The sequence below is a fragment of the Diadema antillarum genome, unplaced genomic scaffold (genome assembly GCF_040938485.1).
Source record: "Diadema antillarum isolate AM-2024a unplaced genomic scaffold, OU_Dant_1.0 seq00000300_RagTag, whole genome shotgun sequence".
Classification (NCBI taxonomy): domain Eukaryota; kingdom Metazoa; phylum Echinodermata; class Echinoidea; order Diadematoida; family Diadematidae; genus Diadema; species Diadema antillarum.
Genome location: NW_027271323.1, coordinates 1,433,318 through 1,450,416, shown reverse-complemented (window position 1 = coordinate 1,450,416; position 17,099 = coordinate 1,433,318). Strand labels below are relative to the sequence as shown.

Sequence of the window (17,099 nt, the reverse complement as noted above, 5' to 3'; positions counted from 1 at the left end):
CCACCTCCCTGCTACAACCAATAGCTCCATGCTACAACCGTGATTGAATTCCAAATCCAGATTCTGAACTCTGACCTTAAATCTCGTCAATCCTTCACTTTATTCCCATCATTCCACTTGCATTGCAATGTATAAGCAAGGAGGTAACTTTTTGGTATAAGGAAGAATTGTGGGAATAAAGTTGGAGGATGTACCTACTTCGTGCATTCTGCCTGCCTAGAAATGTAAACATAAAACCTCTGGTGCGAGACGATTCTGATGATGTATACCAAGAAGGAGATCTATATTTGTTGTATGGAGGAGCGTGGAGTTTATGCGCGTTAAACAAAAACTTGTGATATGATGCAGTAATGATTCTAAGAATTGAAGAAAGTAGAGAATGGACAAAATATGGCGAAAGCGATATGATAACAAAGAGACAACGACTACTCCAAACAAAGCCAACAAAACAACGTCCGGGTCAATGTCTTATGGTTTTTTGGCCCTTCCAGTGAAATGAGATATTGCGCCAATCTTGACAGGTGTTTTAAACGATCATTAATACCAACACGGATATGATATGATATGATATAATAATAGTATGCATAGAGAACATAGGGCCTTCTTCCCTATGTGGTTTCTCGCTCGGGTACAATGTGGTTTACTACATGTATGCGGAAAAGAGGACAAACAGATTAAAGCTTGGCAACAATCCACATTTTCGTGAGGAAAAAGTTATGTATACGTGTAGTGGTTTCTCTTCATTATCTCGTCATACAACTTTTTTTTTTTCAATGGAAATCGAATGAAAATCAAACTAGATAAAATACATCTGAAAACAGACTTTAATTGAGCATGATGATGAACAAAACAATGGCACCGTAATATTGCTCATAGTATGCACATAAATGCACATAATACCTCCAAATGACACAATTGACTGTTTGCTAGTCAGCTTATTCGCTTTGTCCGATTATGCTCCCGAACAATCGTGGGATACGCAGACCGTCATTTTGTGCTTTCATGACGCAATCCTGAAAGTTACAATATGCAGATCGAGCTAAATAGAAACATGGAGGAAGTAGCTTCATACGAGGAGCAGGGAGGTGGGAGCAAGACAGTCTGCATTTCGTTAACCCGTCAATCCAAAGAAACCACATTTCTGTCATCTTCATGTATATATAGAGCTCTAGCTTGTCAAGTATGACTTGAGTATAATAATTATTCATTGTTGGTGTTTCATATAAGGGTAGAGTACAAAAAAAAAATCAACTCATTTGACTCCTTTGATGTTCATCATGTACGTATATGCTGGGCTCGACATTAACGGTGGCCTGGTGGACCGGGACAACTTGGGATGTCGAGCCACCAAAGTTCCAGGCTAGGCTATCTTTTGCCGGGGTCGATCGGACCTTTAAAATTCAAAATGAATTGATAAGTTTCTTTTTGTTTCGGGCCACCAATATTTCACGTGTATGAAAGATAATGTATATATATATATTTTTTTTATTAAATATATATTTTTTTAATGTATATATCTCTCTATATATAGAGAAAAAAACTTGTGTGAAGCCCTGGTATGTCAAGTGGGTCGCAAAATTTCCAGAAACTTCTTAGTTGCTAACTTCATGAATAATTCATAAATTAACCAATATACACTCTTGAAGATTCAACATTCTCTTTCTCTCTAAAATCGAGAAATTCTTGTCAATTTCTTTAAGCTTTTAGCTCCAGTGAACTCTAGCTATTCGATCATTCATAGTCCGGGATCTATCGTCCGTCATGCATCGTGCATAAACTTTTTACATTCTCAGTGGTAAACTGGCACCTCGTCTACAACCACCCTGTCCACTGTCCACCTAGTCTAATGCCATCTCGTCTAAACTCACTTCGTCTACTACCAATTCGTCTACCAACCATTTTGTCTATATGCCAATTAGTCTAATTGTCATTTCGTCTATTAGCCATTTTAGTAGACGAAATGCTCCTTAGACGAGTTGGGTATGAGACAGTACGGGTAGTGGGCAAAGTGACTATTAGACAATATGGGTACTGGACAAAACAAGTTGTAGACCAAATGGGTATTAGACGAATCGGTGATAGACGATTTGCCAGTAGACCAACTGGAAAATAGACATAGTGGCTGTAGACGAGGTCACTATAAACCTTTTCAGTTTCTTCTTGACAATTCCATGACAGATTGTAACCAAACTTCTCGCGTAGCACCCCTGGGGTGATAGGATCTTAATGTGCGGAAATGAACATGGTTTCACAACATATAGGATACCCCTAAGCTTGACTGCAATATTACAGTCCTCGATATTTGTACACGCTGCGGCTCTCAGTGGTTTCCTTTGACGTCATTCTGAAAAAGGGTTTCCCACTTGCGCTATTCAAGGAAATTATAAAGTTTGTGAAATTCAATCCAATTTAAGAGGCTGTACAAAAATAAAGCAATACGGGTTATGGAAATACTGCCACAGAAAGATCCTGTAGCTTTTTCGAAGGCTTGGTGATCATGTGAACTTATTTTTGATCTCCAATCGGCGTAAAACACTCAGACTAAGTTATATAATGTCATGACAAATTGCACATGATATCTGCAAACGTGTGAACTATGTGAAGGCTATAATGATCAAAAGAAGGGTTGCCAGATCCTGCACCTGAGCACATCTTGAGAAGGAATCTTCCGTAAATCATGCGTCTCTTATCTCAAATTGGTTAACAAGCGCAATACTGAAACCAGAGTACACCCAAATAAAAGAAGATCGATTTGTATATCGGCCAAAAGGAAAGAAAAGGAGAAAGGCAGATAAGGCCATAAAAAGCTTGTCATTCAATTCGGTGCAACATATCACGTCCGAGACATACCGTGATTTAGTTTTTATTGATGGTTTTCAGAATATACCTGGTTGATGTTTCATAAAGCTGTTCTTTAAGTTACGAACAACTTACGAGCGACTGGTGATCAGTTCTTGTGCTGAATTATGGACATTATGATAAGTATAGCACATAAGTTGTTCGTAACTTTACGAACAGCTTTATGAAACAGGGCCCTGAAGAGGCAGACTCCTGAAAAGGGCAAAATAATCCAAGAAAGTTTTAGAATTAGATTTGAGTTGGTAGGATGATGACAAATGTTCAATTTGCACATGTTGCATTTAATCGCGACATACGAAGTGCCACGTTCGCCGACGAACATGACGAATTTGGCGTTTTCATCCTGCGTATATGTATGTAATGAGTGCCGACAGATTTTAATTGTCATTATATATTAGGATGGCTGTACATCATTAACTCCTTAGTAGATGACACATCCCAGCTCAGTAAGAGATGAAGAAACGTAATGAGCCATGATGACGTCGCCTGCAGAAGAGTGTTAATTACTCCGCTGTCCAAGCGGGAACGGTATACGTTGATGCAGGCGTAATGCGCCTCGATCACCTCCTGATTTAGTCACCGGCCCCACTGGCCTGCATCCCAAGAGACTCGTGGAGGTCCCCCATAACACGCCAATCCATGCCAATAGCTCGGTCTCACCTCCCTGGTCCGAGGAACTACGAAAGCGGAATGGGTACGATTAATGAAATAGGGATGAGGATGGGAGAGGGAGGATGCATCTAAAATAGGTTCAGAGAAAGGGGGAGGGGGCGGTGGTGAGAGGGAGAGAGGGTGGGAGGTATGGTAGACAGATTTCATCAGCTGTTCATAATGGTCTTTGAGATGTTACGTAACCATATCATTTCCATGTAAATCTGTGTCAGTGATTCACGTAAATCTGGTTGTTGCTTTCTGTTTTGGGCGGAAATTTATTTTCTCTCCTCTTTTCACCCCTTCCCCTCTTTTCACCCCTTCCCCTCTCATCCCTCTCGTTCTGGATCTCTCCATCCCACCCTCTCTCCTCACTTGAGATTGTTCTTGTATTTATGAAGATTTTGATTCAAAGTGAAAGTATGGTGGGATGTCGGAAGTTATTGTTTAGTTCTACAAGCACAGGAACTGCCATATCCGTATTATTCTGGAAAATCGTTTAGTTTTCTCTGACAGACGTCCGAGAAATAGAGGCTAAAACTGCATCCGTGATAACCCTCATATACAGTGAGCCTACACACTTCCCCTCTGGATTTTGAAGCTTTCATACCCGAGCCTAATGCATATCAATTACATGAACAATCTGCAGAGTCATAAAGCAAAGAGGAGAATACAAACGTTGATATTAATTGGGCTATAGAATAGCATCTTGGGTTTTCGGTTTTGGGAGCCAGACCTCCAAATTCGCATTTGGCAGCGCCGGACCGTCCTCCACGAGCTTTTGGATGGCTTTCGACCACTCGTTTCCTCTCGCTTTGGCACTTAAAAAACAAGTGGATTGTCCGGTACTTCCCCTCTTCTCGTGTGACTGATTGGAGAAGCGTTCCAGTTCCCCAATTTGATAGAAAGGGCCATTAATGATTATACGTTAGCCAGCAACCTACTGTGGGCATCTCGTATGAATCGAGGTTATATGCCCATTACACATAGAGCTAAATGGGGGGAAAAGGAAACCCAGATATCTATGCAATACAAGCCAATTAGCTTTTAGGATGTATACGTCTAACATAATAATACTAAATTCTGTCGAACCATGGAGCTACTATAATGGTCGAACTCTGGTCTGTGTTACCTCAACGTAGTTGTGATATAATTATATACCTTCTTAGAGACTAAATTCATCACAATGTGTTTTCATTTTATTTGCGCCTGATGCAGGGATACTGTATACGAAGTAATTAAGCTTTAATGTACAAATGTATTGTTATATGCATTCCCTGTTGTATAATTCTAGACTTTCGTATAATACGTGTGTGATCATCTGCACGGCATGTTGTGAAATGTAACAGGAAATGTGAAGAATGAAAGATCGGATATGATTTGATAAATTATTTCCTCATAAAAAGATCATAATGGAAAAACAATTTAGATACTAGCTTTTAGTCGTTTCATTGAGACGAAAGTGTAGTCATCACGTCAAGCATCATTACAACGTATGTGTGTTTATTGAGACGCGCACCTGCAAGCGTTTTCGCTATGTGATGAAGGGGAGAATGCAAACTCTCTATGCATCTAGATGAGAAATTGAATTTTTTGTCAAATTCTTCTTTTGTTTTTGCCTCAGGAAATTTTACTTTATTCAATCTTTGTAATGCTATTAAATTTTCGTTTGTTTATTGTTTCTCGAAGAAGTTTCTGATATAAACTGAAAATGAAAGACACCTGATCCATACTGAATTCTGAAAACCACTAGACACAGGCCACCGGTTCCCCGTATGAAACGGGTCAAGTTATATTGGACATTAAATATGAAATACTTGTAAGAGTGTCAGATGGGCCTATTGTATAATATTATGAAATGGGACTGTCAGATATTTTATGATGATAATTCCTGAAGATGATTTAGTGAGGTGACAGTCATCAAACCTACTTAATGCAGAAAAAACAACAACAACAACAACAAACAATCAAACATCCCTTATCTACGTCACAAAGGGAATACAGTGTACTTGATTAAATCGTTTCAAATTCGTTCCCTCTCTTCTACTTGCTTTCTTGCAGTATAAATATTTTTTCGAATTGCTCTCTACTTCAATTTGTATTCAAACTACTCACTGGGCCTTCTGCCCATAAATCATTTACGCACTCGTTTACACATACAGCATGACTTTATCGCGACGCTGACAGTTATTATGTTATCAATTATTAAGATGTGGACCTGTCCCTTGTGGTACGTGACTTGTTTCTTTCATTAGTAACACGCCTCGTGAAAGCGTGATTACTGAGAAAATTGGAAGCGGGCATCGGGATAGAAGGGAAATCCAGTGGCTTACTATCATGACTATTATACCAGCTCCACTTGCCCTGCCTCTGCATGGAGTTCCTTTCGATTCGATCCTCTTCTTCTCTTTCCTCCTACCATCTCAATCTCACGCATTCTCTTCTTTCGCCTTCTGGTCTCGTTCCTTCCCCATCTTCACTGTCTTTCTCGTTGATCTGTCATTAAAACATATTGGTCTACTCCCACTTCGTCTAAACCATTTAGTCTCAACCCAAACAGTCTAATCCCGTTTCGTCCACAGCAAGTTCGTCTAATGACCATTAATAGTCCAATTGCTACTGCTACTGCTATTGTTGCTGCTACAATTGCTACTCATTACCAGTTTATACTTCCAGATGGGCTGAACCGTTTAGTCTATTATAAGTCTATCATAAGGCAAATGGGAAAATTTTCCAAGGAGACTAAATTGCAATTAGACCACCTGGTCATTAGACGAGGCGATAATTAGCCAAACTGTGCATTAGTCAAAGATGAGGATTAGACCAAACGGACATTACACGAACATATAGTAGACCAAATAAGTTTAGCCGTAGTGGTGTTAGACGAACAGGGAAGTAGATCATCTGACATTAGACCAAGTGACAATGAACCATTATTTTACCATGCCTTCCTCCTCTCCAACCATAAAAGCCTTCCATCTCATAGGCCTGTGAGGATCGCTTCTTCAGACTAAATACCAATAACACCCTACGTGGGATAGAGCTGGGTGGTAATAAAAGGGTTAACCTGTCCTGACTCTCTCACATCACCGTGGACATAATGCTCTATCTCACTGAAGTCCCAAAAGTCTCTCATCTCGATCTACACATCCGTCATCACATTACACTCCTGCAAAACCTGCTCTTATCTCACGTTCGTGCCATCCTGCTTTGCATGGAATAACGCGCTCCATCAAGGATACAAGTTTGCTTCAAAAGCAGTGACGTACGGAAACTTTTATATGACATAATGTATCACATGTATACATTGTAAAATGAATTTCACGTTACATTACATTACATTTTAACAAAATTATGATGCTTGGATACATACAGTGTGGTCGCATTTTAGTCATTGCAGCAGTTGTAGGTGGTAGTCAGACTCAGAGTTCTGTGATTAGGAACGTTTTCTTTACAAAGCTGCAAGGGCGGCGGGATACTCCCATGTGATATGTGACAGATGATGTCACAATTGTTCTATACCTATAGCTGAGATCAATAAAGGTATTCCCTCTTAACAGTTGTCGTTTTCAAATCAGAATGTCGCTGTCTCGGCCCAGTTTATCACCCGCTCTCTCCCCCCCCCCCCTCCCCCTCTCTCTTTATAATGTATAATATAGATTGCCGTAATAAGCGTATATAGTGAAAGACAAAATAATTATATGTGGTGTAAGGGATTTGGGGAAAGCATCGCGTGTGACCATGAGTATTCGATTGTATGATATATCACATGCATGGTAACATGCGATTTTCATTTCCTGGATCATTAATTTCCGACTCTAGACGTACAATTAATGTAGACGTGGGTATCGTTTTAATGAGAAATCTAGAGAAGCATGCTACCTGTCGTCATCCTGCTAATCTCATCATATGTCAATGTCGTTTGATCTGAGACAGTAACATTCTCGGGAATGATAGCGCTGATTGACTTAGAGCCCCCGATTAAGGGTCGCTAATAATAATGATTGGTGCATGTTGAATAGAATGAGATGGCAGTTTTTAAATGGGTCCTTAATCAGTAATCAAGAATGGGCGGGAAATACTCTCTAACGTGGTATTACGATAGGGTATCTCTCCAAAGTAAACGACGGGAAATCAACGAAAATATCCCGCTTCGTAATGCGATAATTCTCAGAAGGAATACCTTTTTAGCCCGTTCTATGCTAAATTCTGAAATTCCCATAGACTTAATACACCGTCTATTGAATGATCATTCATGATGTTCGCTTGCCATATAGAATGTGGACAGAACGAGATGACGAAATCAATCGCTTTACATGTATGTACTGTATAAACTTCTTCAATATGTCTCTAGAGAGCCGCAATGTACTGTAGATGTCTGTAGTTCTCCATGTTACCATGGTTACTTGGTCTCTTCATACACTCTTCAGACTCTCTTCATCTGCTTATCTCCCTGCCTGGTCCGTTCTGATTAATGCCGATCCCTGTGGCCTAGCCGGCGACAAAAGTCCCCTCCAAGGAGGTAGGCCTACACTAGTCGGCTTGAATACCGCCTTTGTCTCTCGTGACTTGACTTTTGTTCTTGAATGAAACACTAAGGGCAATCAAGTCAAAACGTGACTTCGATGCACGAAGTGGGTTTACGAGGTCTGCAAATTATCATTCCATTGAAGTATTGTTGTCAGCAAGCCAAATATTAAGAACATTTCATGTTGATGATATTCACGTCTTGGGTTTAAACCCTCATCATTGGCCTCGATCTGTTTGATGTCATTGCCATTATTAAAATTGGTGCGTCATTTGATATGCTTATAATAATCATAGAGCTATGAGATAGCCATCAATGAAATGGGATTTCCTGTATAAGGCATACGGATGCGATGAATCCAAGAGACCGCACAACTATATGTTGTTGGTTGAGTGTTTGTTTTTTTTTTTTTCACAGCAAGTCTGATACTCTCGTTACTGTTACGACTCAAGGCGGTTTGTAAGAAAGCGATAAAGAAAAGAAAATACCCAAAGCGGAAACAGTCTAAAAAGTTAACAGTTTAAAGGGATAGTTAAGTAATGGTGGAGATGAGGACTCAGTGGGGTTTTACTTTTTGCGACATAACAAGAAACCACTTGTGAATTATTGTTGTTGTTCATTTTCCATCTGTGAAGATGGCTGGATAGGCCGTATTCAGCTAGCTGGTCTTCCATGGGGTCCAGTTGGATGAGAGGTGGGACCATTTTACCGGGTTAAACACCCTGCTCTTTGCGATGAATGAATGAAGCAGGATCTTTTACGTGCATGAGTTGTGACTCTCTCATACCATGGAGGTCTCTTTTTCTACCTCCATGCTCATACACGGGCCTCCATTTTATGTCATATCCGAGGGACAGAGTGTTTTGCCTCTTGTTAGAGGGGACGGTATGATTACACACAACATTGCTCAGTTCAGACTCGGGTTCGAACCCTGGTCCTTAGGATCGTGAGGCAGACGCGCTACCGACTGAGTAGAGCATATAATTATCATACCCTTCTAAGAGAATTTCAAAGTCAAATAAAAAAACCCCAACCTAATATAAAATATGAAAGAGCATGTAATTCCATGGGGAATACAATGTTTGTTTGATGAAATTTGGGTTTGGAATGGCTGAGATATCCAAACACAGAGTAAAACAAAACGGTTGTAATAAAAGTTGGGTCCCACCTTTTATTAAGATTGCTCTGTTTTGGATATCTCAGTTATTTCAAAACCAATTTTCATTAAACAAACATTGAATTCCCCTTGGAATTACATGCTCTTTCATTATTTCATATTAGGTTTCTCATTATCTTAGAAATCCAAAAATGTTAGAAACCTAAAGTTACAACTGTGGAGGTCTAAATCAAAACCATACTATCCCTTTAATCATCTTCAGCACATTCAGCGTAAACGTTTGAAAAAAAAAGTGAAGGGAAAGCGAAACAGATCGAAGATTAGGGAAACCGAAAGCGCATTCATCTACGTGGTCATTCTGGAGATAAAAATAATGATCTTAGAAGCAGGTTTGGATTTTATTTCCACGATTGTCAGTGTAAATACAGAGTTGCTAAACAGTTAATCTTTGTGGGTCAGCACGTGTAATCATCCTTACAAATTCCTGTGTAATCAGAATAATAACGGAGAAGAAAAAAAAGAAAGGAAGAGAAGAAAGGGAAAGATAAAGACGACAGAAGAGGAATTGAAAACTGTTTGGAATAACTTGAAGGGATCAATGATATACGCTTTTCCCTTGAATTCATCAGTTTTCGGTACTTGTAAAAGATAGGTCATCGTTATCACAATGAAGTTATACCCTGTAGTATGCGTTGTTGCGTCCGCATTCGATTTCGTTGCTATAAATACCGTTGTTGAATCTTTAGCTCACCTGTTCTTGTCTGATACACTTTTCTTTTCGTTGTTGTTTGCTTTGTCTAGCAATCTTTATACACACCGTAACCATGAGAGAAATGGTCAAAATGGTTCCGACGAGATATAGAATAATGATAATGATATTACAATACATTTGGGCGCTTTTCCACATGAATGTGCGGAGTAACACTCCGCGTATAACGTACGCTAAGAGCACGATGATAAGGGGAACTAAAGCAGAGCGAGACAAAACAATGACTCAGCTTGATTTTCTTGTTGCTATATCTATCGTATTTTACATACTTTGATGTGATTTTGTGTGAGATTTCATCAAACTCACAAATGGCAAGGTCTTTAATCTTGAATGGTGAATGGTGTCATCGATAGATCGATTGTTCGATCAGTATTGATCGAATGAAGTATCGATGGATTTGTAAGATTTGTTGATTTCTGTAGAAACGGATATTTTACACCTCTTTCCTTCGACTGGGCCAGATTGATAACAGAAGCCGGCGTCGCGATGTCCGACTCATCTTCCGGTCAGTTTTCTTGCAGCTGCAGAACGTTCTAACTTCTATTCGCGCTATCCTTTTACCAATCTTGCTGTCCACCATATTAAATTCAAGTACATCCCCAAACTTTGACATAATTTGCGCAACGGCGTTTTATTTCTGGTCATCCGCCTGCCAAATTGACCTACCTGTCCGATGGCTTTTGATAATATTTCCGAAAGCCTTTAAGCAGAAATGAATAACAAGCAGCAAATGCACCTGACCCATATTTGTCATGTCACGTTACCGAGTGAGACCTCTTAAACTCTTGGGCCAATTTCTCGAGGGAATCACAAACGATACCAGGGAAATAGATTGGATTCTTGGAAGAGGAAAGGCGGAAGGAGAAGCAACGGAAGAGGTAGAGAAGGAGATAGCATAAAAATGATAATACCGAAAGAATTACTTATTGTGGATGTGTGTAATAGACATAATACAATGTACTTTTCATGGATACAGGTGTTTAGTCATGTATTCATTTGTTCTTTGGTTACTATCTATACACCTACCATGGATATATTACACTATAGCTGCTTCACGACCGGGCACGCACATGCAGAACGTCCGGAAGTCCGGAAGTGAGTTGGGAAGAGTAGTAGAAACGTCCATCCGGAGAAGCACGTGACTTAAGATTCACTTTTTTTTCAGACAAGTCTCTGCTTGGGCTGAACGGTCCATTATGTACACATTCCTCTTTGTACAGAATGCCTTTATAGACAAGTAAAATGCTTTAATGACTGGCGAGACAGACATGCATTATTCCAACTGCATACTGAATGGAGTTGAACTCATTTATCTCTTAGGTGCATTATCTAGTTAACCATCGTCAATGACACTTCGCTAAAAGTGGCGTTACCGTGCTTTTAAAGATTCTAACCTCCTCTCCCAAGGTTTCCTAAATTTCCGCCCTATCTTGATATATATGTAAAATTTGGATTCCTGCCATCCCGTATTTTAAAGACTCGCTCGGCTATTCTCCTTCCGATAAGGATATTGGCTGCGGCTTCCTAGAGGGAAGAAATGTCATGAATGTATCATCTTTATTATTTTTTTATCTTATGATAATGAATAATAATGATGATGATGATGATGATGATAATAATGATAATAACAATGATTAATGATGATGGTAATAATAATGAATTATTATTATTATTATTATTATTATTATTATTATTATTATTATTATTATTATCATCATCATTATTCTTATCGTTATTGTCGTTATTATTATTGCTGTCGATATTATCATCATTGTTATAATAATTATTAATTTGATTAATATCATTATCATTATCATTGTAAATATTGTAATTCTTTTTCATTAGTACTATAATTATATGCCTACTTGATCATCATGCTCACAACCATCACTTTTATATTTACTTCTTATGTTGCCTGTTTTCACATTTATAACTGATAACTACCAACTTTCTCTTGTTCCGTGGTTCCTCCTTCATCATTATTCATTGCCGTCTTGCTGGTAGTAACGCTAAAGGGGTGGTATATTGATTGAGATGGAGATTCAGCTTTTAACTTTGCGCGAGATAATTAATAACCACAAAGTTTATTTGGTGAAAACCCGTTTTAAAATGGCTGAAATATCCGAAAACTAAGTAAAACAAAGCGATCCTAATAAAAAGTGGGTCACATTTTTTTAAGGATCGCTTTGTCGTGGACATCAAGGCCTTTTCAAAACCAATTTTCATCAAATATACATTAAATTCCTCTTAGAATCATGCGCTTTAACATACTTTGAAAGATGTTTCTCATTATCTCATCATCTCAAAAAGTTGGAAACCTGAAGTTCCATCTTAATCAAAACTATGCCATCCCTTTAATGAAGCAGTTGTTTCAAAACCAATTTGTAATGGATAGGTCGCAGTGTGGGCGTGTCGTGCGTGAAACGATCAAACGGCGTGACGGAGGCTGCACGCTCGTGCCTCCACAGAAAACTTATTCTTTACTCCAGCGTTGACTGTAACATCAGCCTCTGGACGAAATTAATTTGGATGGGAGATAGTGAGATGAAAGTCAGCCTGTCACCTCTATATGATTATTGTGGCAGACTTGCATAATAGTAATTGTATATCGCATTCTATCAATGTCCTTCATGTTGTCTTCTCAAGGGTAAATGCATTAACGGGTTTGGTTGTAAGCTGATCAAGGTAATTTAATGTGAAGAGCAGACATCCTTTTTTCGTTATCCTTCCCCCTTTCTTCATTCACCTGAGCTCAGCTTGAACACTCCGGATTTCATGTGGTGCCTCTAGATAAGTATAATGATTCCAATGCGTATTACCGATGATAATTGAAGAGGCTTTTCAAGTTGAAAGTGATTACACTATTTTTTTTTTCTTAATGTCACACACACAAAATGGAACATGCTTTTCAGTTTGAATTGGAATATCTGCGAAAGGATATTCGAGTTATGGTTCACTTTTTGTTTCTGCCTACAGCGTATTTCCTGGCATATATAGTCTGAGTCAATTGCTACGGTTGGACTTGTGCAACTCAGATCATAATTGAACTCCATGGACTTAATCTGGCGACAACTGTGTCGGCTTGAAAAGATCCGTCACAACCTTTTAAAAAGGAACTTGAATACCCCAAACGAATTAGGAGCTTTGGGCAAACTCTTAGCATATAGATTATGAATTTGCAATGTTTTAATAGTAATTCTGCCCTCAGTGAATGAATATGTGTATTTCTGTTGTTTCTTTTTGTCTTTAATCGGCTTTACCCATCTTGGCGTGGTATCACACCTGAGTCTCTCTCTGCCGTGATGTGACGTCACCTTAATCTTAAGGTGACGTCACACACGTCACATCATTCGGGACATCATTGTTCAGCTGGCAACGAGCAGTCAGTTACTCGTATACGAACGGCTTGTGTGCATGTACATGTAAGTGTACATGCAAGGGAACGATGGTGAGGGTGTAGTATAAGAGACATAGATCATGGGAGAATCAGATCAGAGAGCATCCGGGATTCCCTTTAAAGGACAGTTCTGGTGTTGGAACCGCTGGATGAGGAGACTACTAGAGGTTATGACGTCACATGTGGACAGCAATAATATAAAGGGAATTCCACAAAAATTCATTTTTCATGAAAATTATACATTCCTTAACTTGATACTGACATTTGTTAAGCCGGGGTAGCAATTATTCCCCCTGCTTTCTGAAGGCGGTAAGTCAAATGCTCTTTCATTATACTAGAAAAGTGAGATGAAAGTGAATTGTTGTGGAACTCCCTTTATATTTTCTTTTTATTGTTGTCCACACATGACGTCATAACCTCTGGTAGTCTCCTCGTCCAGCGGTTCCAACACTAAAACTTCAAAAAATTCATAACTTTTGCATCGTATGTCCGATTTTCCCCAAAACTTTCATCGATGTGTTCTACTAATAATATGGCTGCATTCACTCAATCCACGTGTATATGAAAGTGGACTTGTCCTTTAAACCCCATACAGTATGAAATTCTAGATGACTCCTCTGGAGCGGACCGGATTTGTATGAATCGCATGGAGGGAGATTAGCCTTGTCAGGTCCGTCTCGTTTCCATGATGGCGAAATATTGGTGTGGTTGACAGTGCTGATCTTCTACGTACATGTAAGCCATCTTCGGCGAGACGTTGGTAATAAGAATGATGATTCTGGGGATGCACAGGCAGATGAAACGACAATTTTGGCTTTCTCTTCCTAGATAGAAAGTTTCAATCATGTCCACGCACAATCCATTCTCCCGATGATAGTAGGTCGAGGAACGATTTAATGTCGATCGTTGGTTTGTCGTCGCCGCTTGGGGCATCTCAGGGAAGTGGGAGAATGACTCTTACCTTCCTGGCCTTTGTGTATAGGGCTCTGCATAAACAAACTTCGTGTTTTAATCCTGCCCAGTAAGGTTGTCCTCTAACAAGATGTCTAGCTCGAATTGTCCCTCTCGACCCAGGTGTATAAATTAGTACCTGGCATTGCTCTGGTTTAATGATAATGACACGGCCCTATGGGAGAGCGCTGTTTACAGTGAAGAGGCTAGCCTAGGCCGATTGCTTGGTATCCCATCATATTATATTTACCAGCGTGATAATTGTGCCCCATCCTTATTTTCGTTCTGAATTTTGCATGCTTGACAGAAGGAAATTAGTCGACACTTTTGCATGGGTAGAGGAGTGTAAAGAGTATGAATATTGTTTTCACCCAGCATTACTTACGCGACAAAGATGATAGTACAGTGGTAATTGATAATAATACTGCAAAATGCTACTGCTACTTTAACAATAATGGTAATAATGATAACAATAACCAAATGAAAATATACGACTTTACTACTATATTTACTGATATTAATGAAAATAATGATAACGGTGAAAGTGATGACAATGACGACATTCATTTTACAACGACATTCATCCTAACTCTTTTTATATTTGTAAGTTCGACGGGGAATGATTGTTCTTGAGTATTATGTCGTATGTATAGAAATCGACTCCATTTTACACGACACGATATTTACATGTTTTCACAACATCCACTGCATGCGCGGTTGCAAAAGTTAGTCAGCATAAAAGTGGCTTTGTTATCTTTACAAGAATACTGTTATTCCCATCTGAGGATTCCACGCTGGTGAAATCATCCCAGTTTCAAAATGACTATCAAAATTAGATTATTTGTGGTGATCGGTATGAAGGGTTGAATGCTGAGAGCTGGAGAGAAGTGGCAGGCAGTAAAATAGGCCTATATCTCTGAGAAGACAGGATTGAGAGGAATACAGAACGTTCGCACAAAATGTTTTTCATTTTCCTTTGAAAACCCGCTGAATCTCATTTTGGTTTAAACATAAACACGTTGTGCTCTTTGTATGCAACTCCCCATAAAACAGATGGAAACATTCAATGGAAAGTGCCAGTATACCTCAAAGTACTCCTAAATGTTCACGTGCACGATCGAGGGTGGCGTTGGGGAGACGTCATAGTAATCGATATAGTGGCATTAATTCCAGTAATTCTGCTGTTTTCTAAAATCCTGTACCATATGATATTTCACCACGAACATCCTTCCTTCTAATATCTTTACCAAAGAGATATAATACACGCGATATGACATTGTTGTCATCGTGAAGCATGATCGGGAATGACCTTGCCTACACACGTATGTAATAACATGCTCCTTGATATTCTGTCAGCTGTTTGTGAAAGTTCAGTTGTATGAATAGTTTAGAGTTCTCAAGTAGCATGGAAGGATGTCACACAACATTATCAGAAACTTTAAAAAAAGTAGACCTATACCTTAAAAGGGTGGTATATAATATAGTTAGTTATCGTTGAGGTGGGTACCGTATAGATCCAACCTTTTAGGACCACTTTGTTTTGGGGTATTTCAACCATTTTAAAACCGATTTTCATCAAATAAACTCTGAATTGCTCGAGAACTGTACGCTCTTACATGTGTGTTAAGTAAAACTCTTGTTATCTCTCTCTCTCTCTCTCTCAAAAAAAAAATAAAAATCAAAGCCCCATCAGCATCTCAACCAAAACCCTATACATGTACTGATGTACGACCCCTTTACAAACGGAAACTTCTAGTGTTCCGTTTCCTGCATATTTGCCGAATCCCGATGTTCGAGAAACCACCCCTTTTGATGTAACAATCTAATATTTATACTTGGACAAAACTATGACTGTTGTGTCATGCATTCTATACAACTCGGTATTTTTCCCTATGTAGGCTGTACACTCGAACTGCGTTTTGTATGCACTGAATTAATTATGCAGATCATCATCGCATTACTATACTGTGCATTTCTGTATTATGCAATGCACATTGTATATTATATTTTATGTTTGTACAGATTGTATGTATGTTAATATGCATATTTTTCTAACATGGAAATACTGTTTTATAATTACAACATAAGACAAAAAAGAGAACTGTCGAGTCGCACTTTTTCTAAACATAAATGATCCCAAACCCAATGGGTATGTTTCTTTTTTTTTCTTTGACTTCTTCGAGTTTTCCTCGAATGATAGTGTTCACAATACTATCTCTATACTTCCGTTTCTGTCCATACAGAGCCATGTCTATGCCAAATAGTGAGGGTGTCCGCTCCGCAAGTCTCGTACGAAATCGACGAGGGGAGTGCCAGCTCACTCGAATGCAACTACACAATATCCTCGGAACATGACGAAGGGGCGCAAGATGTCCCTCGACCTGTTGCCATCATCGCCTGGTTTAAAGACGGCGTCGAGATCGCCCGTCACCAGGGTACCGTACGGTTGACCCCGTCCGACGTTACGGAAGGGGTTGCGATAGTTCGCCCCGCCACGCTGTTCATTTCGAAAACGACGTCGTCCTACGCCGGAAAGTACACGTGTCGAGTTAGCTATGGTGATGCTGTAGCCAGTAGGAACATGACGCTGTCCGTTCTAGGTGCGTATATTAAAGACATATTGTGTTGTCATCTCATTATAAGGGAGCTTTAGATTTTAGACGCGCTGACGTTCAAAGAGAAAAAAAAACATCGTCTGAGCGTGCGCAGTAGCGCACGTCAAGCTACTGCGCACGCTCAGACCATATTTTTTTCCCTTTGAACGTCCGCGCGTCTAAAATCTAAAGCTCCCTATTATCACCTACGACGTTGTCTACGTAGGCCCTAT

The 17,099-nt window shown here is 39.4% G+C and overlaps 1 protein-coding gene across 1 annotated transcript in view; it reads left to right on the top strand.

Annotated features, from left to right (window-relative positions):
* The window catches only part of LOC139730273 (vascular endothelial growth factor receptor 1-like), a 106,259-nt gene that overhangs the window by 41,114 nt on the left and 48,046 nt on the right, over positions 1 to 17,099 (top strand). The window contains exon 2 of the mRNA XM_071641152.1: positions 16,516 to 16,872. Coding sequence (XP_071497253.1) covers positions 16,516 to 16,872 — 357 coding nt within the window. The remainder of the gene's footprint in view (positions 1 to 16,515; positions 16,873 to 17,099) is intronic.